General features: G+C 38.8%; 1 protein-coding gene across 21 annotated transcripts in view; it reads left to right on the forward strand.

Moving 5' to 3' along the window:
* Positions 1 to 25,861, forward strand: part of HLTF (helicase like transcription factor) — a 70,642-nt gene that overhangs the window by 34,079 nt on the left and 10,702 nt on the right. For 8 of the 21 annotated variants that reach the window (XM_017346633.4, XM_089330241.1, XM_070071632.2 and 5 more), the window contains 9 exons: positions 138 to 235; positions 6,393 to 6,536; positions 8,389 to 8,527; positions 9,153 to 9,288; positions 11,762 to 11,941; positions 15,232 to 15,356; positions 15,833 to 16,023; positions 17,149 to 17,274; positions 25,418 to 25,530. In XM_017346633.4, the coding sequence (XP_017202122.1) occupies positions 138 to 235; positions 6,393 to 6,536; positions 8,389 to 8,527; positions 9,153 to 9,288; positions 11,762 to 11,941; positions 15,232 to 15,356; positions 15,833 to 16,023; positions 17,149 to 17,274; positions 25,418 to 25,530 (1,252 nt within the window). 21 annotated transcript variants of the gene reach the window in all.

The raw sequence follows: 25,861 nt of genomic DNA on the forward strand, positions 1-25,861 counted from the left end.
GGTAAAAATCCACCCCTTTTTAGTTCATCTGCTTCCCAATTTGTCTTTTCAGGGAGGCATGTTATTATCTTCTTAGTGATAATGTGTATTAAGAATAAAAAAAAGCTAAAAGCTGTTCCAATGATTCATTCTTTTAGGAGCATCTGCGGCAGAGGGTTCAAAGAAAACTGATGTTGAAGAGAGACCAAGAACAACACTGATTATCTGTCCACTTTCTGTGTTAAGCAACTGGATTGTAAGTCTTTAAAGCCCTTCATAAGTGTAATGGGATATAGATTTGTTTAGTAAGATAAAAAGTGTTATGCTTGATCATTATATTAAGTTAAAATGATTGTTAATGTGAATTGGAGTTATATTTATTGAATTTAAGCAATTATTTTGATGATTTATAGTACAAAAAAGTAAAGAAGCATCAGTTGCTCACATGAAATTTGGTTTTTGTTTCTGCCTTTGCCACTCTTGTCTTCCAAAGTGTGAAAGGTATATAAATTTCTACCACCTTTAAAAAATAAAATTCATTTTTTATTTATTTAAAAGGTAGAGTTAGAGAGAGAGGAGGGGAGACAGAAAAAGAGATTTTTCATCTGCTGATTCACACCCCAAATGGCCAAATGGCCAGGGCTAGGCCAACCTGAATCCCGGATCCTGGAGCTTCTTCCGGATCTCTCATGTGAGTGCAGGGGCCTAAGCACCTGGGCCATCTGCTGCTGCTTTTCCAGGCACATTAGCAGGCAGCTGGATAGGAAATGGATTAGCCAGGTCTTGAACTGGCATCCATATGAGATGATGGCATTGCAAGTGGATACTTAACCTGCTGTGCCACAACGCTGGCCCCATCTCTGCCATATTTGTAAACTGACTATTAGCAAGACTTATTTTTATAACAGTGTTAACATTTAGTGAACTTCTATGTACTTATTTTGTTCTTGAACTTTTTTCATACATTTTCCATATGACTATTATCCTCAGTTTTTATTTAGTTTCCAAATGACCAAATAGAAACACAGAGAGGTTGTTTAACTTGTCCAAGATCATCCCGCTAATATGTGATGGAGCGGGTAGATAGTCTAAAACATTTTTATTCTGTAACCTATACTTTTTTTTTTAAAGATTTATTTACTTGAAAGTCAGAGTTACACAGAGAGGAGAGGCACAGAGAGAGAGAGAGAGAGAGAGAAAGAGAGAGAGAGAGGTCTTCATCTGCTGGTTCACTCCCCAAATGGCTGCAACTACTGGAGCTGTGACGATCCGAAGCCAGGAGCTTTTTCTGGGTCTCCCATGCAGGTGCAGAAGCCCAAGGACTTGGGCTGTCTTCCACTGCTTTCCCAGGCCATAATAGAGAGCTGGATCGGAAGTGGAGCAGCCGGGTCTCAAACCGGTTCCCATATGGGCTGCCCGGCACTGCAGTCGGCATCCTCACCTGCTACGCCACAGTGCCAGCTCCTGTGACCAATACTTTTAATATTACATACTAGAAATTTTTGTTGTTCTGTTTTTTCTGTTCTAAAACATTACATTGGAATGGAACCTCTTCTGTGTTGTATGTATGGAGTAGCCTAGTTCTGTGTCTCCTTTCTAGTTCTAGCTTCAGGCTTCATGTTATGATGACTCTCTTGGGAATGTTGTAAAACATAAGGACCACTAGATGTGAACTCTTCCATTCTTGCCCCACTCCAGGGTTATCTATACTTTCTATACTTCTTCTGCCCTTTCCTCCTTTTCCTCTTCTCTTTTTTTTTTTTTTTTTTTTTTTTTATAAGATTTATTTATTTATTTGACAAGCAGACTTGCAGAGAGAAAAAAGGAAAGAAGAAGAGGATCTTTCATCTACTGGTTCATTCCCTAAATGGTTGCAGTAGCCAGGGCTGGGACAGGCTGAAGCAGGAGCTTCATTCAGGTCTCCCATTTGGGTGGTAGGGACCCAGTACTTGGGCCATCTTCTGCTGCTTTCTCAGGCACTTAATTCAGGGAGCTGGATTGGAAATGGAGCAGCTCTGGCTTAAACCGGTATTTATGTGGGACGCCAGCGTTGAAGGCAGCGGCTTAACCCACTGCACAACACTGGCCCCTTTTCCTCTTAGTATGTGAGAAAGTCCTACTCTTTGTAAGACCTGTACCTTACTCTGTACTTTGTATCCCATCTTTTCTTATCTTTGCTTTCTATCTCTTATTTTTCTTCTATCTGGTTATTCAGTTTCTTCCCACTGTTCCTCTCATAAAATATACTCAGGTCTTTTTGCATTTTAAAGTATTTTCTCTTGATTATATCTTACCTCTTAAATCGCTGCCATTTCTCTTTCCTTCTGTCATACCACTTAGGGGTTAATTTCCAGTATATGCGTTCACTAGCTAACTCCTGAACTCATTGTAATCTGGCTTCAGTTACCAGTTCTCTAAATTGCATTGGAAAAGACTAGTGAAGGGCCAACTGTCAAATTCAGTGGCCTCTTCTTGACTTTACATATCCTTTTCTTCTTGACTTTATGTAACTTTGTCTTCCATGACATGACTTATCTTTTGATAAGTTTTTGGGTTTTTTGTTTGTTTTAATGAAGCTATACCTTCTGATTAGTGTGTCATTTTTTCTCTTAGGAACAGAAAGAATTTTAGTGATGTTTTGTTCTTTTTATTCCAGCAAAACTATGCCCTTTCTTTTGATACATACTTTTTCATGGGAAGGGCAGTACATGGGTGCTTGAGTGTCTTGAATGACAGTTTCAGGGTGATGTTTAGAAATATTATGGAGCTATAAACAATATTGTGATTGTTTCAGGGGCTTAGGGTATGGAGACATGTTTCAAAAATAAGTAATCAATTTTTTATTATAATCTTGTCTCTGGAAAACAGTAAAAATTTGGGGTTATATAAACTTCAAAAAGGAAATCTTGATAAATTCTTGCCTATTGGGAGACTGTGCAGAAGTGTAAAGGAACTATGGATAGTTGGGCCCATAGGGATTTATAGTCAAGAATTAAAATTTCAAAATATCTCAACAGGCTACTCTGTTCCTAGCTCGCAAGTAAATAACTTCACATTCTAAAAGTCAGTCTGGAGCTAATTTATCTTTCCTTTTTGGTCTTCAAATAAGGGAAAGAATCAAGTCAAAAGGGTATGGCCTGGGTACCAACCCCAAGTCCACCATATACCAGTTCTGGATATTTAGACAAGTTACTTACTCTCTCATGAAATCACCTATTTCATTTTCATTTGAAAAGAAATATATGAGAGTACTTTAAAAAGTTTACAGAAACTAGAGTTAAAAGGTAAGGTTACTTTAGTGCAAATAATTTGAAATCAATATGGAAGATATCTTCAAAAAGTTCATAAAGATGTCTATTATGGAAAAACTATGATGAATTTGAAAATTTCTGACAGCAGCATAAACTTATCCTTTAATTCTATTTTTCTATGAACTTTATGAAGCATCCTTGTATATGACCTAGAACAATGTCTAGAAATACAATAAATAGGTAGTTCTCTGCTTTTTCCAGAAAGTTGATTTTATTCTCTGTCTACTCCTTCTACAGATATGCACTTTTTTTTTCTCTGTTTCATTTCAAGACCACTCATTGATTTAGGTTTGCCATTGGGATCAATTCTTTTTTATGAAGATTTACTTATGGGACTCTCAGTGTGGCATAGCAGGTTGAGTGGATGCCAGTTTGAGTTCCAGTCAGTCTGCATCTGATCCAGTTCCCTGCTAGTGTGCCTGAGAAAGCAGCAGATAACAACCCAAATGCTTGGGCTGCTGCACCCACTTGGAAGACCCAGAAGAAACTCCTTGTTCCTGGCTTCAGCCTGGCTTAGTCCCAGCCAATGTGGCTATTTGGGGAGTGAAGCAGCATATGGAAGACCTTTCTCTCTCACTGTCCCTCCCTCTCTCTTTGTAACTCTTTAAAAAAGATTTATTTATTGATTTGGAAGAGTTAGAGAGAGAGGGTGAAAGACAGTCAGGGCTTTGCCAGGCTGAGGCTATGGGCAAGGAATTCTGTCTGGGTCTCCCATGTGGGTGGCAGGAGCCCAGGTTCTTGGGCCATCTTCTGCTTCTTTCCCAGATGCCTTAGCAGGAAGCTGGATCAGAAGCAGAGCAGCCAGGACTTGAACTACTGCTCATGTGAGTTCCAGCATCACAGGCAGCAGCTTAACCTGCTTTGCCACAGACGCTGGCCCTGGATTCTTCTCCTGTTGGATTCTGTCGTTTTCTGAAATTTTGTAGGAAAAAATCTGTTTTTTCACTTTTACCATTTCATTTTTTTTATTTTCTCTGTATTTTTAAAAAAGATTTATTTATTTATTTAAGAAGCAGAGTTACAGACAGGGAGAGACAGAGAGATCTTCCATCCACTGGTGCGCTCACCAAATGGCCACAATGGCCAGAGTTAGGCTTATCAGGAGTCAGGAGCCAGGAGCATATTCTAGATCTTCTACATGAGGGCAGGGCCCCAGGCACTTGAGCCATCCTCTGCTGTTTTCCCAGGCCACTAGCAGGGAGCTGGATTGGAAATGGAAAGCTGGGATTTGAACTGGTACCTTTATGGGATGCCGGAGTGCAGGCAGAGGCTTAACCTACTACACCACAGCACCAGCCCCACTAAAATATTTTTTTAAAGATTTATTTATTTACTTTAAAGTCAGAGTTACACAGAGAGAGAAGGAGAGGCACAGAGGGAGAGAGAGAGAGAGAGAGGTCTTCCATCCGCTGGTTGACTCCCCAGTTGGCCGCAATGGCCGGAGCTGCATCGATCCGAAGCCAGGAGCCAGGAGCTTCTTTCATGTCTCCCATGCGGGTGCAGGGACCCAAGGACTTGGACCATCTTCCACTGCTTTCTCAGGCCATAATAGAGAGCTGGGTCAGAAGTGGAGCAGCCAGGACTTGAACCAGCATGCATATGGGATGCCGGCACTGTTGGTGGTGGCTTTACCCGCTATGCCACAGTGCCGGCCCCTGAAATATTTTTAATTATATCCTAGGCATCATGTGATTTTTTCCCCAAATAAAGTTCCTTAAATACTGGTATTCTGTAGGCTCTGTTTCTGACTACTTTCTTTTCTCATTGTTACTAGTACATGCTCTTCTTGGGAAATTGCATTCATTCCTTTGACTTTACATACTTTTTTACAATCTTTATCTATACCTCTCACTTGTACCTACATGTTTGTATTTACATTTTCTTAGTATACTTCTCTAGTCAGAGGTATTCTGTAGTAACTAAAAATAATAAATGTCTAAAACACTCAGTATCTCTCATCTTTATGTCTACTTTCTCCCTTCATTTTGAAACTTCCTGTAACTTTATTTTATAGTTCTTCTATGAACTTTAAGCTTTAATACTGATCGTGTCCTCAAAGCTGATGCCTGGCAAGTAGTAGGCCTACAGTAAATGAATTAAAGTGAGTTCTGTGCTTAAATCTCTGCCTTCAGTCTTAAAAGTACTGGTTGCTATTCTTTTACTTATTAGTCTAGATATTATTATTATTTTTGACAGGCAGAGTTAGACAGTGAGAGAGAGACAGAGAAAAAGGTCTTCCTTTTTCCGTTGGTTCACCCCCCAAGTGGCTGCAATGGCCGGTGTGTTGCCGCTGGCATGTTGCGCCGATTTGAAGCCAGGAGCCAGGTGCTTCCTCCTGGTCTCCCATGCAGGTGCAGGGCTCAAGCACTTGGGCCATCCTCCACTGCCTTCCCGGGCCACAGCAGAGAGCTGGACTGGAAGAGGAGCAACCAGGACAGAATCCGGCGCCCCAACCAGGACTAGAACCTGGGGTGCTGGTGCCGCAGGCAGAGGATTAGCCTAGTGAGCTGCGGCACCGGCCCAGTTATTATATTTTTTAAAAATTTAAGTGTTTGAGAGGCAGAGAAAGAAAGGCTCTCTCAAATGCCTACAGTGGCTGGTGCTGGGGCCTGAATTCAGTCCAGGTCTCCCTAGTGGGTGGCAGGGATACAACCTGAGCCATCACTACTGCTTTAGCAGGAGCGGGAGTGCATTAGTAGGATCTGAGGTGGAGCTTGGGACTAAGATTAACCCACAGGCCAGATGCCCATGCCCAATCTTGATATTATTATATCTAATTAGGAGCATTATAGAAACCCTTTATTAAAATATTGTTTTAAAAATGAATTACTATTTTAGAAAAGCTTGTTTTTCATCCTAAAAAATAAAGTGGTTGGTAGAGCCAAGCACAATTCATGTAATGTATTATTATGATTATGTGTATGTGATGTTTTTCCTGACAATATAATAATTAATATTATTATCTTTGTTGTTAGTTTAGTTTAGTTGTAGGAAGCTTAATTTCATGCAGTTGTAATACTTTGATTTTGACATACTTTCATATACTTTTTAAGCTTCATATTAATCTGCTTGTTATTAAAATTATGTCTAATTTTCTTTTAGGACCAGTTTGGACAACATATAAAATCAGATGTGCACTTGAATTTCTATGTTTATTATGGTCCTGATCGTATTAGAGACCCAGCCTTGCTTTCAAAACAAGATATTGTTTTGACTACATATAATATTTTAACTCATGACTATGGAGTAAGTATGTTGATATTTATAAAGGTTGAAGTTAACTGCACTTCGAATTTCTTAAGTGCTCTAAAAGTTTGGCTTTCTGTACTTTTTTCATTCTAGATACTAAAAATATATAGGAAATAAATAGGATTTTTAAAAATAAAGATTTATTTATTTATTTGAAAGAGTTATATAGAGAGAAGGAGATATAGAGTGTGAGAGATCTTCCATTCACTGGTTCACTCACCCAGTAGCCTTGAGGTCCGGGGCTGGGCCAGGAACCTGGAACTCCATCCAGGTCTTACCCAATCCAGGTCTTACCCATGTGGATGACAGAGGCCCACATACTTGGGCCATCTTCTACTGCTTTCACAGGCTTTGGCTGTCTTCTACAGCTTATCAACAGGTAGCTGGATTGGAAGTGGAGCAGCTGGGACTCGAACCATTGCTCGTATGGGATGCCAGTGTCGCAGGCAGATGCTTAACCTATTATGTCCCAACGCTGGCCCCTTACCTTCTTTAGATACTAACTTAGGAATGTTAGGAATGTTTTCTATTTAGGACATTTTGAGGTAAAATTTTACATTTGAATTGTAACTAAGTCTAACTAAGTTTTATTTCTTAAATATTCTGGAAAATTATTTTCTGCCTTAATGATTTGACTAGTTAATACCTTAGTTTGAAGATAAGCTTTTTTAGGGGCCGGTGCTGTGGCGCAGCGGGTTAACACCCTGGCCTGAAGTGCTGGCATCGCATATGGGCACCAGTTCAAGACCCGGCTGTTCCACTTCCGATCCAGCTCTCTGCTATGGCCTGGGAAAGCAGTGGAGGATGGCCCAAGTGCTTGGGCCCCTGCACCTGCGTGGGAGACCGGGAAGAAGCTCCTGGCTCCTGGCTTCGGATTGGCGCAGCTCCGGCCGTTGCAGCCAATTGGGGAGTGAACTATCTGGTGGATGACCTCTCTCTCTCTCTCTCTCTGCCTTTCTTCTCTCTGTGTAAATGACTTTCAAATAAAAATAAATAAATCTTAAAAAAAAAGCTTTTTTATAGCTGCATTTCATGAGTTTTCTAATTCTTTTAGGAATCTAATTATTATGTAATTGTACCGTTTCAGTTGTTCAGCTAAATGTTTTGTAAATATGTTATTGTTAAAATTTCAGTCTTCTATGAATGTTACCTTTCATATAAAAGAAGGCAGTATTGTTATATGCAAATAATTCTGAAAATTGGCAATTTTTGTATCACCACTGTATTTTAGTCTGAAGCAGAATATTTCATTATATTGCTCAGGGACTCAGCAGAGTGTTAGACCAGGGTTTAAAATGCTGATTTTGCCACTTTCCAGCTATGATATTTTCAGCAACATATTTAGTACCTTGTACTTTGATTTTCTTTTCTTTTTTTTTTTTTTAAGATTTATTTTATTTATTTGAAAGTCAGAGTTACATAGAGGAGAGGCAGAGAAAGAGAGAGGTCTTCCATCCGCTGGTTCACTCCCAGTATGGCTGCAACGGCCGGAGCTGTGCTGATCCAGAGTTGGGAGCCAGGAGATTTTTCTGTACATGGGTACAGGGGCCCAAAGGCTTGGGCCATCTTCTACTGCTTTCCCAGGCCATAGCAGAGAGCTGGATTGGCAGTGGAGCATCAGGGACACGAAAGGGTGCCCCCTATGGGATGCTGGCACTTCAGGCAGGGGCTTTAACCTGCTATGCCACATCACCGGCCCCTAATTTTCTATATGTAAAATATCAGTAGTAATAGTCATGAGCTTTTTGAGTATTTGGTAATTGAATGTACTGTTATTTTATAGCAAGTTATACTCAATACTATTTTATTTTTCTGTGATTTTTAAATTTTTATGAAACCTTCATTTCAGACTAAAGGTGATAGTCCATTACATAGCATAAGGTGGCTAAGAGTGATCTTGGATGAAGGACATGCCATTCGAAATCCAAATGCTCAGCAGACAAAAGCTGTACTTGATTTAGAAGCAGAAAGGAGATGGGTATTGACAGGTAATCATAGTATTTAACTTTTTAAAAAGTTGATTCTTCAAAGTATATTATTTAATAAGTTAGTGAGTTAACTTTGTAAACTTCAAGTGGATATAAAGTCTGTCACAAAACTAATCATAGAAATTAAAATGTTTTGGCTTGTTTTTCGTAACTGCTCACTTTATCATAGTGAATTATAGTTAAATCACAGGATTTACTCTTGAATCCCAGGGATAAAGTAGCTACTCTAATCCTCTAATCAGAATTGTGATTTTTCATTGACCATCTTGGAACTTGTTTGCTACACATGATACCTTTAGTAAAAGGTAGAGAAGAGAATATAAACCTAAATTAGTTGCTTTTTCCTTCTTACTAATGCGACTGTTTTAAAAACCAAATAAGCAAACGTACTTTATAAAGAGAAAGTTTAATTCATTGGGTCTTTGGTCTTTTTCTTTGTTAGTGTGGCAAATGAGAGCTAAAAGTTAGAGTGAAACTGTATTTTGAGGTGTGTATCTGTCTAAGAAAGCATTATATTCACAGCTTGGTATAGAATGCCCATTCGCAACTGTTATCTTCTCTGATGGGCCAAATGAATATTCTTGTTGGATACTCTGATTAAAAGGTTTTTTTGATTATTTTTTAGGTACTCCAATCCAGAATTCTTTAAAGGATTTGTGGTCTCTTCTGTCCTTTTTAAAACTAAAGCCATTTGTTGATAGAGAATGGTGGCACAGAACAATACAGCGTCCTGTCACAATGGGAGATGAAGGAGGACTTCGGTAAGTAATTTCACAGCAACTGATGATTGTGCTACAGATAACTTAGTGACTTGAACCAGTTGCCACTTTCATTGTTATTTAATTTGACTTTTGATTTCTCATTCCATAAAGTGTTTATGTCTCAATGTCTTTGACTTTTAGAACCTAGTGATTCTTGTTTGGGAAGAGAAAGATTTCCAGTAACTTACTACCCTTCTGATTTTAGGCATTCTGAAAGAAAGGGCACAACTTTGTGGTCTCCAAAGCCTCTATTAACAGAATCAACAGTGACAGGGACATCTGTATCTGTTGAGGATCAAGTATGCCTTTAGCTTTCACACCTTACATAGCTTTATAAAGTGGTGAGTGATGTGGTGTACAGTGACCTCTTAGGAGTGAGGTTTTACATGATTGTATCTGGTGGAGACATAAAAGTTGAGAACATAAATTAAAACTCACCGTGGTTTTAGCTCTCTCTTTTTTTTTTTTTTTGACAGGCAGAGTGGACAGTGAGAGAGAGAGAGACAGAGAGAAAGGTCTTCCTTTTCCGTTGGTTCACCCTCCAATGGCCGCCGCGGCCAGCGTGCTGTGGCCGGCATGCTGCGGCCGGCGCACCGCGCTGATCCGAAGCCAGGAGCCAGGCACTTATCCTGGTCTCCCATGGGGTGCAGGGCCCAAGGACTTGGGCCATCCTCCACTGCACTCCCGGGCCACAGCAGAGAGCTGGCCTGGAAGAGGGGCAACCAGGACAGAATCCGGCGCCCCGAGCAGGACTAGAACCCGGTGTGCCGGCGCCGCAAGGTGGAGGATTAGCCTAGTGAGCCGCGGCGCCAGCCTTAGCTCTCTTTTAAGTTCTAGGGTCATGTGCAAGTTTTTCTGTCTAGAGCACTTTTTTTAAATTAAGTTTTATTGATTTGAGAAGTAGAGGCAGAGTAGCAGATAGAGAGAGGTGGTATCTGCTGATTTACCACTGAGTCACTGTCCTAATACCTGCAGCAACCAGGACTATTAGGACTATAGTTAGGATCCAGGGACTCAATCCAGGTCTCATATGTGGGTGACAGAAACCCAGTCGTTTCAGCCATTATCACTGCTTCCCAGTGTCTGCATTAGCAGGAAGCGCACGTGAGGATCCAGACCCAGGTATTGAATATATTTACTCCAGTATGAGGCATGGGAGTCCTACTTAAAATGTCTTAAAGATTGGGCTAAAAGGCCAACTTGGCAGTTGCTTTTAAACTGAGCATATCCGATACCTTAGTAAGTTGTGAAATCCTTATAAAGGTGGTAGCTAGCATTAAAGAGAAAATAGAGTAGAGGAAATAAGAAAATATCAGAGTGCTTCTTGCATAATAAAGATTATTTTATTTCTGTTTATATGTCTGTGTTTATGTATGGATGGAATTTAAAATTTGTCTCTTTTTGTGGTTATAGTGAAAACTTTGTTTTTTTTGACAGGCAGAGTGGACAGTGAGAGAGAGAGACAGAGAGAAAGGTCTTCCTTTGCCGTTGGTTCACCCTCCAATGGCTGCCGCGGCTGGTGCGCTGCGGCCGGCGCACTGCCTGATCCGATGGCAGGAGCCAGGTACTTCTCCTGGTCTCCCATGGGGTGCAGGGCCCAAGGACTTTGGGTCATCCTCCACTGCACTCCCTGGCCACAGCAGAGAGCTGTGCCTGGAAGAGGGGCAACCGGGACAGAATCCGGCGCCCCGAGCAGGACTAGAACCCGGTGTGCCTGCGCCACAAGGCGGAGGATTAGCCTAGTGAGCCATGGCGCCGGGTGAAAACTTTTAAAAGCCACTGACCTTGTTGTTAGTGTCGTCCATTTGATTTACTCAGAACCAAACACTTAAACTTTCAAGTTAAGAAATTGTACTTAGATTTCAATGTTAGGGAAAACCTTTTCTTAAAGAATTCATATGCTCCTTTTTTTCTTCTGATAATTAGGAGGAAATGTAAAGATCTTGGAACCTAGGAAGGCATTTCTCCTTCTTCTTAAATCTCATGTTTCTATTTTTGGATTTTTGTTACTTTAAAATTAGTTATGTACCTTTGATTTTTCACATTGCAGAAAGAAGGATTGTACTCATTTTATCCTTAGAACATTTATTTCAGTGCTTTGTACTCAGTGAGTACTTAGTAAGAATTTTAATGTTAATTTTTGGGTAATGCAGTTGACAAGATGATTGAGAAGTAAAGGTTAATGATTAGAGCAGAAGTGGGGAGAAGAGCTTAAGAAAATTAAAGACAGGATGTAGGAAGATTGTGACAAGTATTGAGTTGAGGGGAAATTCCAGTTCATTTTTTGCTATAATTTACTATTTGTACAATAATTGTATGGTTATCAGAGTAGATAAAACCTCAAATAAGGAATTTTTAAAAAACCTCTAGTAAGTTTATTAAACAGCAATAATGTAAACTTACTATTTTTTGTTTTTACTGGGCCAACTCATATAGACGTAAAAAGTTATGTAATTATTATTTTTTTGACTAGGCGTTTACAGTCCTTAATTAAAAATATTACACTTAGAAGAACAAAGACAAGCAAAATTAAAGGAAAACCTGTTTTGGAGTTACCAGAACGTAAAGTATTTATTCAGCACATTACACTTTCAGATGAAGAGAGAAAGATTTATCAATCCGTGAAAAATGAAGGCAAAGCTACTATTGGAAGGTATGGAGTAAAAAAGTCACATTAGAAAGTAATTTTTATGTTTTTTCTTTCTTTTGTTGGAAATAAAGTCTGAAGTGTATGGAAAGATAATTTATCTCCATAGTTTATACTTTTTTAAACAAATGAATAGTTGACATGGATAAAATAATAGTATAATTCATCAGGGAAGTAATTCCTTAAGTTAGAAAAATATTTAAAGAGAAAGTTGATTGCTAGGTGGAAGACTTTGCTTCTATTTTTGACCTTGTGTCATATTGAGTGTCGCTCCCCGTCTTCGTGGGGGAACGACACAGGACCCTGCGCTGTTCTTTCGTCTGCTCGGCCCTCCCCGGGTTTGCTGCTGGTTCTTCCCGGGTTGGCTACTATCCCTTCCACCTCCGTGGAAGGGCAGTTCCCCCTGGCCGCATTCCCCACTTCCGCAGGGGAGCGGCACACCGCCGGCCGGTTCTCTCGGGGGCTGCACGGGTTCCCTTAGATGTTCCCCATAGATGTTCCCGGTGCATGCCGTCTCTCTCCTCCTTTATAGTCCTCCTCCGCCAATCCCAACTCGGCTGAGTACGCTGCTCTCCAATCAGGAGCAAGTCCTACAGTTAATTGGTTGAACTGGAGGCAGCTGTGCGGAAGCTGTTTACTTCTCTCCCAGCGCCATATTGTGGGAGAGCAGATGCATAGAATAAGTCCTAATTCGAGTAACTTAGTCCAGTCCGGATTGCTCCCCACAATTGAGTAGATAAGAAATATTGAAACTAAAAAATATTTATCTTTCTATGGCTGTCTATCTATCTATATCTGTCTATCTATCTATCAACTGTAAGATATATCTTAATAAGGAATCAAAATTTGAGGGCAATGTTTGCATTTAAGAAATAAGATAAAAATAATCTACTATAGGAGATTCTGTCAAAGGGAGAAGTGTGAAGAAAGTAGCAAAAATGGTTACAGAATCCCAGGAAAGACAGCACAGTCAAGAAAGAGAAAATGACCAGTAGTGTCACATGTACAGAGACTTAGAAAGGACTGTTTAATTTGTTGATTCAATAGCTACTGGTATAAACTCTCAGAATAGTTTCACAAGAGTGATGAATATACGGGCAAATCATTGAACAAACTAAACTGCAGGCCACTTTTTTATGTAAATTTGGCTTTAAAAAGTACATGAGACTGGTAGAATCAGTACTTAATTGTCAGACCAGCTTTTTTCATAGTTAATTAGCATGAGTACCTTTAAGCAGAAGAGATTATAGATAGAAAAGAAATTATAGCGGTTGGTAGAGGAAAATACAGCCTAACATCGGAGAAAATAATATCAAGAGTACAGTCATTGAACTGTGAAGCAAGTGTATATACAAAGTAAGGTAATAAGAAGCTGAAGAAGGTGAACTGGACTTGCAGCTGTCTTTAAAAGATTGCTAGAGTGGCAGACATGCTATAGGTAGTATTAGATACATGTAGTGAAATTCGTTAATATGGCTTTGCAACAGTGTTTAGAATTCTGGGAATAGGAGTTGATTAATTAGATTAAAAGGGATTCGTGATGGTAGAAGGTGAGAAATTCTAAGGGAAAGCATATGTGATGTGAATGACTATGGTACCAGAAAGGATAGGAGAAAATGAAGGCAAACAGAACTGAGAAAATATGGTGTTCAAAACAAAATTCAAAATTCAGTGAACTGTAGGTACAAAACAGAGTTTCATAGGAATTAGATCCAAGCAGATTATAGAGTCTAAAATCTTATATTGGTATTGAAATTTCATGTTTATTCTTTCTGCTGAAATCTGTTAAGTGCCTTTGGTGTGCTAGGCATTCCTGCACATTTAGATACAGCATAATAAAAAACAAAAATTCCTACCATCAAAGAATTAATATTTTAATGGGTAGAAATAGGCAGATTAAAAACACGATTAAATTTATGGGGAAAAAAAGCAGAGAACATGAATAGAGAATGCTGAATTTTATTAAGGTGTTTAGGGAAAATCTCTCGGAAAATGATATGTTGAACAAAGCTTGGAGGATATTGAAGTTGAGGAGTGTTTCAAGCAGAGAGAACAGCCCCAAACTGTAAAAGCCTGAAATTGGGAGCATGCCTGATGAGTTTGAAAAAGAACAAAAAAGGTAGGTGTGGCAAAGTAATAATGAGTAAGCAGGAAAATAGTCATCATATGGAAGAGTTATTGGCGCGAGGGTTGGATGGTGATAGTGTGAGGCATTGTGGTATATTTCTAGAATTTTGACTTTACTTTCTACTTTCTTTGGAGGGTTTTAGCCAGGAGAGTGGCATAATTTGATTTACTTTGTTTAAGAAGATTTATGTATTTATTTGGAAGGCAGAAAGAGAGAGAGAGAGAAACAGAGAAAGCAAGAGAGATCTTCCATCCACTGGTTCATTCCTCAGCAGCTGGAGCTGGGCTGGGCCAAAGCCAGGAACCAGGAGCTTCATCCAGGTCCCCCATGTGGGTGCAGGGGCCCAAGCACTTGGGCCATCTTCTGCTACTTCCCCAGGCATAGTAGCAGGGAGCTGGGTAGGAAGTGGAGCAGCCAGAATTTGAACTGGAGCCTGTGCAGGATGCCGGTGTCACAGGTGGCAGGTTAACCTGTTGTGCCACAATGCCAGCTCCATGATTTACCTTTTAAATGGATCATTCTGGCTTTTGTGTTCAGATTTAGATTGTTGGAATAAGGTCATCAGTAGGGAGAGCACTGCCAATAATCAAAGGGTTGATGTTGGTGTTTACCATAGTAATAGTGATGAAATGGATGAGAAATGTTTGGACTGTTCAGAGCCAACAGAACTTGCTGATTGGTGGGATATGGTGTGTGTGAGAGAAGAGTCATAGATACTCCACAAAGTTTTTCATGTGAATGGAAGGATGGAAATGCCATTCACAGAGATGGGTCTATGGGGGGAGTAGAGTTTTTTTCAGGTAAGGTAAGAAGCTCCTGCCCTTAGTCTTGTTTCTGAAAACACAGGGCATCCATGTGTTTCTTCACTCAGTTTGCCTTCCCTGCTCTTTGTGTAAAATTGTTCAGAGAATTTCATGTCAACAGGCATGTGCCCTGTTTCTGTTTTTGTACATGAGAGGTAATTTTTCCATTCCGTTTTGAAGAAATGCATGTCTGTTCCAGATTTGCAGTTCTGTTTTCCTATCGTTCTTTTACTGCAGTTGATAGCCGTTTTGCATAAGTTGGGCTTTATTGTTGCAAATTTCTGTTTTTTCATTTTTAATTTAGAATGATTTTCAGAGGAGATGTTGTTTAGAGGATATATAATATTTAACATTTTTATCTCTAGGTATTTTAATGAAGGGACTGTCCTTGCACACTATGCAGATGTCTTGGGTCTTTTACTTAGATTGCGGCAGATTTGTTGTCATACTCATCTTCTTACAAATACAGTGTCTTCCAGTGGTCCCTCAGGTAAGAAAATATGATTAGTTCATGCCATTATATTTTTTGCAAATACTTAAATCAGAATCAGAAATTTTTTACATAGCCTGAATTTGGTTGGTCATTTTGTGCTGTCAGATGGACATTGCTTTTGGTATAGGACATTTGGGAATATATCCAAGAATTTTTTACCAATGAAATGGAATTATAATGAAGTCTTTCCAGGATTTTCAGATTTCTTTTAAGATACCCTTAAAAGAAAGAATCACATTGGAATTGCCTTTTAGTCTGTGCTGGTGTGTGTAGATCGTAGTGTATTGGTAATTCTCTATGAGGTAAATTGATTTGGTTTCTATACTTCTGAATATTTCACAAAATTTCAAATTTAAATCATGCTTTTTGCCTAGGACAGAAAAAGATGCAGTGGCAAGCAAAAGTTTCCTTTCTCTTCAGTAGATTAATTTGTCAAGTCGTGTACAAATCTTGCTTTGAAATTAATTTTTCAGCCTTCTCTCTAGGGAATGATACACCTGAAGAACTGCGAAAGAAGTTAATAAAGAAGATGAAGTTAATTCTGAGCTCAGGTTCAGATGAAGAATGTGCTATATGCTTGGATTCTTTAACAGTTCCTGTGATAACACATTGTGCACATGTATTTTGTAAACCTTGTATTTGCCAAGTCATTCAGAATGAGCAGGTTAGTGTTTTGCTCAGTACGGGTCCAGTGTTCTCTGTAGTGGTGTACCTGTCTGTAGCATAATAAAACCCAAGTTCAAGAGAGTATAAGAAGTTTTGTACTTGGATTTAATAGTACAACTTTTGTAGCTAATTATTCTAATCTTTAATTGGTAATATACTTCTCATTAGTGAAGCTCTTTAACACAAAGAGATATTATTTTGGAGGCATTGTTTCACAGTTTCCTAGTTCTGCTGTCTAGATTATTGCTGTCTAACAATATATTGATAATTTGTGAGAGACACAGGGAATTTAAAATTTCCTCATAGTTGTATTAAAAACATAATTTAATCATTAATGCATTTTAATTTAATGTATCTGAAATGTGAATAGTATTCATGTGATATACTACATTGCCTCTTTTTTTTTTTTTAAGCTAAGTCTTCAAACTTTGGTGATATTGTACACTTATATCACCTTAATTTGGCTTAGTCACATTTCTAGGGCTTAATTGCTATTGTTTTGGATAAGGAAGGTCTAGATTAATTTGTATAGAATTTTTTGAAAAAATCCTGAAATCCTTGAGCTAGAGTAGATTTTTTTATGGTTTTTAAATTGATGTATAACATACATGTAGAAAAATGGATTATCATGATTCTGAATTGCATTGACCTCTAGCATCAATTTTAGTTTCATAATCTTTTTTATTGTAATGGTGGTTAGAGTCTAGTTTTTAAGGTGTAATCTTATTTTATTAGTGGGTCTTAGTACAAATGGATACAACACATGTTGCAAACTAATAGCTGTGTAAGTAATTAACAAGGACTTTTTTCTTAAAGAATAACTCCAAATAGCATGATCTATTTTAGTTTCATTCAAGGCATTGTATTCATGGTTTCTGTACTTGCCTGCAATTGGTATAAATTAGTGTTTTAAGCTTGTGCTTGGTTAAGGGTAAATACTTTTGCTCCTTCCTTTACCCATCTTACTTAGCACACATATTAGAACACTGTATCTGTCTGGATTTCAGCAAATTTTTCTCAAATAATGAATGTAACAAGTTTAATAAAATTTTGTTGTGAGAAATAATAGAATTGATATTTTTGTTCATCTTGTAAGTGTTGCTCATACTTTGTTTTTATATAGCCACATGCAAAGTGCCCTTTATGCAGAAATGATATACATGGAGATAATTTATTGGAATGTCCTCCAGAAGAACTGGCATGTGATAGTGAGAAAAAGTCCAATATGGAATGGACATCTAGTTCAAAGGTAAAATAATATATGCAAATATTTGAGTATTTGTCTTACATTTATATAAGGAAATATACATCAAAGTTATAATTCTGCTTTTAGTCCTGTCAGTTGATTGTTATATTCTTTTAATGGATGTTGGCTTATATTCTTTGGATGGGTGTTGGCTTTTTATTTCTTTTTCAATGCTGAAATTGAGAGGTAGGAGAACAGTTTCAGAGTATTGCAGTTATTTCAGTCTTTTTTTTTCCCCAAAGAAATCTTTTATTTCATGAATACAAATTTCATAAGTACAACTTTAGGAATATAGTTATTCTTCCCACCATTCTGACCTTCTCAACCCTCCCTCCTCCTCCCTCTCCCTTCCCAGTCCTATTCTCCATTAAGATTCATTTTCAGTTAACTTTGTACACAGAAGATCAACTCATATGCTAAGTAAAGACTTCAACAATTTGCGCGCGCGCACACACACACATACACACACAAATATTGTTTGAGAATCAGTTTTATGCTTAACTCTCATAATACAACTCATTAAGGACAGAGGTCCTGCATAGGAAGTTAGTGCCCAGTGACTCCTGTTGTTAATTTAACAATTAACAGTCTTGTGTATGATGTCAGTGACCACCCAAGGCTCTTGAAATGAGCTGCCTAGACTATAGAAGCCTTTTGAATTCACAAACTGTCAGTATTTATACAAGGCCATAAACATAGTGGAAGTTCTCTCCTCCTTCAGAGAAAAGTATATCCTTCTTTGATGGCCCCTTCTTTCCACTGGGATCTTTATCACAGAGATCCTTCATGTAGGATTTTATTTTATTTATTTATTTATTTATTTTTTTGCCACAGTGTCTTCGCTTTCCCTGCCTGAAATGCTCTCATGGGCTTTTCAGCCAGACCAGAATGCCTTTAGGGCTTATTCTGAGGTCAGAGTGCTACTTAAAGCATTGTCATTCTTATGAGTCTGCTGTGTGGACTGCTTCCCATGTTGGAACATTCTCTTTTCTTTAATTCTTTTATTATTAACATAATTAATCCAATTTATATGATCACTTTGACACTTAATCCTATCTATATGTTCATTTTGACACTTAATATAATCACTTTAACACTTAAGGTGGCATTATTACCACCCAGCTTATTGGGATTTGGAGTCCCATGACAAGTTTTTAAACTGTACGCTTAGAAGTTAAGTCCATAGGAACCTATGCAGTACTATACAGCTTTACAGTTACAAACTTCCTCCTCCCTCTCTATTCCTACTCTTATTTTTTAATGAGATCCATTCTCAATAGACTTTATACATGTATGATTAACTCTATGTTAAGTAAAAAGCTAAACAAAAAAGAAAAACCAAAGAAAATGAAACTGTTCCTTGACAGTCAAGGGCAGCTCAAGTCATCCCTTCTCCAAGGGTCAATTTCACTTCTCCAGATTTCATTTTAGTTGCTTTATTAGTTCTCACAGAGCAGGAAGACATATGTATTTGTCCCTTTTGGACTGGCTTATTTCACTAAGTATGGTGTTTTCCAGATTCATCCATTTTGTTGCAAACAAACCGGATTTCATGTTTTTTTTTTTTTTTTTTTTTTGCCAGTGTATAGCATTCTATAGTATACATATCACATAATTTCTCATAATTTCTTTATCCAGTTTTTGGTTGATGAGCATTTAGGTTGATTCCATGTCTTAGCTGTTGTGAATTGAGCTGCAGTAAACATGGAGTTGCAGACAGCTCTTTTGTTTACTGACTTCATTCCCCTTGGGTAAATTCCCAGGAGTGGGATGACTGGGTTATATGGAAGGTCTATTTTCAGATCTTTGAGCTGTCTCCATACTGTCTTCCATAGAGGCTTTACCAGTTTATATTCCCACCAACAGTGGATTAGGGTGCCCTTTCCCCCACATCCTCTCCAGCATTTGTTGTTTGTTGATTCCTGTACGAGGGCCACTCTAACTGGGGTGAGGTGAAACCTCATTGTGGTTTTGATTTGCATTTCCCTGACGGCTAGTAATCCTGAACATTTTTTCATGTGTCTGTTGGCCATTTAGATTTCCTCTTTGAAAAATGTCTGTTTAAGTCCTTGGTCTATAACTGGGTTGTTAGTTTTATTGTTGTGGAGTTTCTTGATCTCTTTGTATATTCTGGTTGTTAATCCTTTATCAGTTGCGTAGTTTGCAAATAATTTCTCTGATTCTTTCAGTTGGCTCTTTACTTTTCTGAGTGTTGCTTTTGCAATACAGAAACTTATCAATTTGATGTAATCCCTATTGTTCATTTTGGTTTTGACTGCCTGTGCCTCTGGGGTCTTTTCCAAGAACTTTTTGCCTGTGCCAGTGTCTTGCAGGGTTTCCCCAATATTCTCTAATAATCTGATGGTGTCAGATCATAGATTTAGATCTTTAATCCATGTTGAGTGGAATTTTGTGTAAGGTGTAAGGTAGGGTTCTTGCTTAATACTTCTCCATGTGAAAATCCAGTTTTCCCAGCACTGTTTGTTGAAGAGACTATCCTTGCTCCAGGGATTGATTTTAGCTCCTTGGTCAAATAGAAGTTGGTTGTAGATGCTTGGATTGATTTCTGGCATTTCTATTCTGTTCCATTCGTCTGTCCACCTGTTTTTATACTAGTACCAGGCTGTTATGGTTGTAACTGCCTTGTAGTATGTCTTGAAATCTGCTATTGTGATGCCTCTGGCTTTGTTTTTGTTGTATAGGAATGTTTTAGCTTTTTGAGGTCTCCTGTGTTTCCATATGAATTCCAGTATCATTGTTCTATATCTGAGAAGAATGTCTTTGTTATTTTGATTGGTATTGCATTGAATCTGTAAATTGCTTCTGAAAGAATGGACATTTTGATGATATTGATTCTTCTAATCCATGTACATGGAAGATTTTTCCATTTTTTTTTGTATCTTCTTATATTTCTTTCTTTAAAGGTTTGTAATTCTTATCATAGAGATTTTTTTTTTTTTTTTTTTTTTTTTTTTTTAACAGGCAGAGTGGACAGTGAGAGAGAGAGACAGAGAGAAAGGTCTTCCTTTGCCGTTGGTTCACCCTCCAATGGCCGCCGCTGCAGCCGGCGCACCGCGCTGATCCGATGGCAGGAGCCAGGATCCAGGTGCTTTTCCTGGTCTCCCATGGGGTGCAGGGCCCAAGCACCTGGGCCATCCTCCACTGCACTCCCTGGCCATAGCAGAGAGCTGGCCTGGAAGAGGGGCAACCGGGACAGAATCCGGCGCCCCAACCGGGACTAGAACCCGGTGTGCCGGCGCCGCAAGGTGGAGGATTAGCCTATTGAGCCACGGCGCCGGCTTATCATAGAGATTTTTGACACCCTTGGTTAGATTTATTCCAAAGTATTTGATTTTTTTGGTAGCTATTATGAATATGATTGATTGTAGAAGTTCATTCTCAGCCTTGGCATTGTTTGTGAATACAAAGGCTGTTGTTTTTTGTGTATTGATTTTATATCCTGCTACTGTACTAAACTCTTAAAGGAGTCCCAGTAGTCTCTTGGTGGAGTCTTTGGAGTCCCTATATATAGAACCATGTCATCTGCAAATAGGAATAATTTGACCTCCTCCTTCTCAATTTATATCCCTTTGATTTCTTTTTCTTGCCTAATTGCTCTTGCTAAAACTTGCAGGAAGTATATTGAATAGCAATGGTGAGAGTAGGCATCTGGTTCTGGATCTCAGTGGGAATGCTTCCAACTTTTCCCCATTCAATAGGATGCTGGCTGTAGGTTTGTCATGAATTGCCTTGATTGTGTTGAGAAATGTTCCTTCAGGGCCAGCGCCGCGGCTCACTAGGCTAATCTTCCGCCTTGCGGGTTCTAGTCTGTCCCGGTCGGGGCGCCTGATTCTGTCCCGGTTGCCCCTCTTCCAGGCACAGCTCTCTGCTGTGGCCAGGGAGTGCAGTGGAGGATGGCCCAAGTGGTTGGGCCCTGCACCCCATGGGAGACCAGGATAAGTACCTGGCTCCTGCCATCGGATCAGTGTGGGACGCCGGCGCAGCGCGCCGGCCGCAGCAGCCATTGGAGGGTGAACCAACGGCAAAGGAAGACCGTTCTCTCTGTCTCTCTCTCTCACTGTCTACTCTGCCTGTCAAAAAAAAAAAAAAAAAAAAAAAAAAAGAAAGAAAAGAAATGTTCCTTCTACACCAACTTTGCTTAGAGTTTTCATCATGAAAGGGTGTTGTATTTTATTGAATGCTTTGTCTGCATCTATTGAGATAATCATGTGGTTTTTCTTCTGGAGTTTGTTAATGTGGTATATCACATTGATTGATTTGAGAATGTTGAACTATCCCCGCATACCAGGGATAAACCCTACTTGGTCTTGGTGGATGATCTTTCTGATGTATTGTTGGATTTGATTGGCTAGAATTTTGTTGAGGATTTTTGCATCTATGTTCATCACGGAAATTGTTCTTGGTTCCCTTTCCCTTTTTCAGCTTTAGGAATTAACATGATGCTGCTTCATAGAAAGAATTTGGGCTAATTCCCTTTCTTTCAATTGTTTTGAATAATTTGAGCAGAATTGAAGTTAGCTCTTAAAATGTCTGCTAGGATTCAGCAGTGAAGCCATCCAGTCCTGGGCTTTTCTTTCTTGGGAAATTTTTTATTATTGATTCAGTTTCTGTCTTGGTTATAGGTCTGTTTAGGTTTTCTGTGTCTTCATGGCTCAGTTTAGATAGGTTGTATATGTCCAGTTTGTTGGCATACAGCTCTTTGTAGTAATTTCTGATGATTTTTTTTATTTCTGTGATGTCTGTTATTAAATTCCCTTTTTCATCTCTAATTTTATTGATTTGGATCTTCTTTTTCCTTTTTTGGTTCATTGGGCCAATGGTATGTCAATTTTCTTTATTTTTTCAAGAAAACAGCTCTTCATTTTGCTGACCCTTTGCATTTTTTTATTCAGTTTTGTTGATTTATTCTCAGATTTTAATTATTTTCTTTCTCCTACTAGTTTTGGGTTTGATTTGCTGTTGTTTTTCTAGATCCTTGGAATACATTGATAGCTCATTTATTTGGTGCCTTTCCAATTTCTTGATGTAGGCACCAATTGCTATAAACTTTCCTTTTAACACTGCTTTTGTTGTATCCCATAAGTTTTTATATGTTGTATTGTCATCTTCATTTGTTTCCAGAAACTTTTTGATTTCCCTTTTGATTTCTTCTGTGACCCACTGTTCATTCAGGAGCATGTTTTTCAGTCTTCATATGTTTCATATGTTCTAGAGATTCCTGAGTTGCTGATTTCCAGCTTCATTGCATTGTGGTCCGAGAAGATGCATGGTATGATTTTGATTTTTTTCATTTGTTGAGTCTTGCTTTATGGCCTAGTTTGTGGTCAATCCTAGAGAAAGTTCTGTTCACTGGTGAGAAGAATGTGTATTCTTCAAGTTTAGGATGAAAAATTCTGTAGATATCTGTTAGAGCTATTTGGTCGGCAGTGTTGATTATGCTGTTTCCTTGCTGATTTTCTGTCATCTTGACCTGTCTGTTGCTGAAAATGGGGTATTGAAGTCCCCCATTACTATTGTATTTGAGTCTATGCCTCCCTTTAGATCCTGTACCATTTCTTTTAAATAGCCAGGTGCCCCATAATTAGTTGCATATACGTTTATAATAGTGACGTCTTCCTGTTGAATTTATCCTTTAATTATACATAGTGCCCCTCTTGGTCTCTTTCAACAGTTTTTCTGTTAAAATCTCTTTTGTCTGATATTAAGATGGCTATACCAGCTCTATTTTGGTTTTTGTTAGCATGGAATATCTTTTTCCATCCTTTCACTTTCAGCCTTCATGCATCTTTGTTGGTGAGAGGTGTTTCTTATAAACAGCAAATAGATGGGTTTTGTTTTTTAATACACTCTGCCAGTCTGTATCTTTTAACTGCATAGTTAAGGCTATTTACATTCAAAGTGACTTGAATGATAAATAACAACTTTGCCCTGCCATTTTCCCAAAAATAATCCTATTTTTTTACTGTGTATTTCCTTTGTGCTTTTACTGGGAGATTTTCTTCCTTTATTTCATAGTGATGACCTTGTTTCTGTGTTTTGTGTGTAGCACATCCTTAAGCATCTTTTACAAGGCTGAATGGGTGGTGACAAATTCTTTCAACTCCTGTTTTTTGTGGATGGTCTTTTTTTCACCTTCATTCATAAAGGAAAGCTTTGCAGGGTATAGGATTCTAGGTTGACAGTTTTTTTCTCTTAAGACTTGGACTATATCTCGCCATCCTCTCCTCGCCTGTAGGGTTTCTGATGAGAAGTCCACTGTGAGTTTAATTGGGGATCATCTGAAAGTAATATGGTGTTTCTCTTGTGTACATTTTAGAATCTTCTTTCTGTTTTACTGTGGTAAGTTTGATTACAATGTGTTGTGGTTGGATCTTTTCTGGTATTAGGAGTTCTATGTGCTTCCTGTATTTGGATATCCTTTTCTTTCTTAAAAGTTGCAAAGTTTTCTGTTATTATTTCACTAAAAAGGTCTTCTAATCATTTCTCTCTTTCCATGCCTTCAAGAATTCCTAGAACCCATTTGTTGGGTCGTTTGATGGTATCCTGTAGATTGCCAAAGTTTTTTAGTTTTCTAATTTCCTCATCTTGTTTTTGGTCTGACTGTATAATTTCTTGTGCTTTGTCTTCTATGTCAGATATTCTTTCTTCTGCTTCACTGATTCTGTTGTTAAAGCTATCCACTGCATTTTTAATTTTTCTATTGAATTCTTCATTTCATTTTGATTTAAGATCTCAATTTCTTGGGAGAAATTTTCTTTCATGTCATGTACGGATTTCAGTAGTTTGTGCATTTGCTTTTTAGATTACTTCTATGTAATCAATTTTTTGAATTCCATTTCTTCCATCTCATCATCTTCACAATCTAGTACTGAAGTATGCTCTTTTGGGGGCATCATGTTGTATTCCTTATTCTTATTTCTTGAATTGGTTCATTTGTTATTCACCGTTTGTGGAGATACTGATTTGTTTTTTTTTTTTTTTTTCATTGTGACGGCTTTTATCTTTGTACTATTCCACTGTAGATTAGTGGAGTGTCTGCTTTCAGTGAATATCTAGAGGTGGGTGTGGCCCGGGAGTTCTGTTCAGTTCTCTAGTGTGAAGGGCATGTCTGAGGTGACACACTCAGGTTTGGCATAGTAAATCTCTCTCTCTCTCTCTTTTTTTAAATCAGAGGGGAGGTTTATTCTATTCAGCTGAGCTCCTCAAAAGAGACCAGTGCCTGAGCGCTAGCCCCAGTGGATATAATATTCATCTGCTGTGCCACAAGGACCACACAAAGGATCTGTGTGGTCTTCAGTATAAGCTCAGATTCCCCAGCAGTGCCCTCACCTGGTGATAAGGGAGCCCTAAGCATGTGGATTCTCCCACAGTGACTTCCCAAAGTCCCAGCCACACAGTGAGCCCTCCCATACAGCCTTGGTTTTTTCACAATCCTGGCACACAAGTCTCCCACAGTCACAAACACCCAGCCCCCTGTTAGTTCTCCCCGCCAGAGTCAGGAGTCTCTACTTGGCTGGTTGGTGGGTGCAGACATGAGCTGGCGCAGCTGTTATGTATGTCCAAAATGGCGCCCACTCTGTCGGTTTGTTACAGGATGCCATTTCAGTGTGATTGGGGAGAGAGAAACGTGTCTGTCCTTCTTTTTTCTCCTCTGGTTTGGCAGGTACACTATCCCAAGTGGGGCTCCAAGTCAGGTTCCCTCTAGGCTCTTCCTGCAGATTTATTGCCAGTGGCTTGGGTTGCTGCAGTCTGGTCTCATCTCAGTCTCCAACCCTGATGCGGAAGCTCTTGGCTACTGGGGTCCTGAGTTGTGGGTGTCCACGCCCTCCATGTAGGTCCACTGTGTCCCTCTAATTTGCTTGGTTCCCTTTGCCATTTTCTCCCTAACTCTTCCCTGAGACTGTACTCTTTCCACTTCTTTTAAACTATCTTCTCATAGACTAGAGCAATAAGCTCCTTCTGTACTCTGCCATCTTGGAAGCCTCACTCTTAATTTTTTTTTAAATTAATAGCCTTTTACATTTTAAGGAAATAACTTGACAGAACATTTTTCTCCATATTAAAAAGTTTTGGAATTACTTTACCAATTGAAAAATGAAATCTGATGGGTATTTTCTTTTTTCAGATTAATGCTCTAATGCATGCATTGATTGACTTAAGAACGAAGAATCCCAATATAAAAAGTTTAGTTGTTTCTCAGTTTACAACATTCCTGTCTTTAATAGAAACACCACTTAAGTAAGTTGAACAATAATTTTCATTTTGAATAAAAGGATTTTTATAGAAATGTATGGATTTGTATAGCAAAAAATACACCACTATTTTACCAGTTTTAGTTTTTATAAAGATTTATTTTATTCAGAGATAGGGAGAGACAGAGAGGTCTTCTGTTCACTGGTTAACTCCCCAAATAATGCTGCAACAACTGGGGTGGCCCAGGCTGAAGCCAGGAGCCAGGAGCCTTTTCTGGGTTTCCTACATGGATACAGGGGCCCAAGTGCTTGGGCCATCTTCTGGTGACTTTCCCCGGTGCATTAGAAGGGAAATGTGGAAGTGGAACAGCCATACT

This window comes from Oryctolagus cuniculus, chromosome 4 (assembly GCF_051225735.1).
Source record: "Oryctolagus cuniculus isolate XC-2025 breed Fujian yellow rabbit chromosome 4, ASM5122573v1, whole genome shotgun sequence".
In the NCBI taxonomy this organism is placed as follows: domain Eukaryota; kingdom Metazoa; phylum Chordata; class Mammalia; order Lagomorpha; family Leporidae; genus Oryctolagus; species Oryctolagus cuniculus.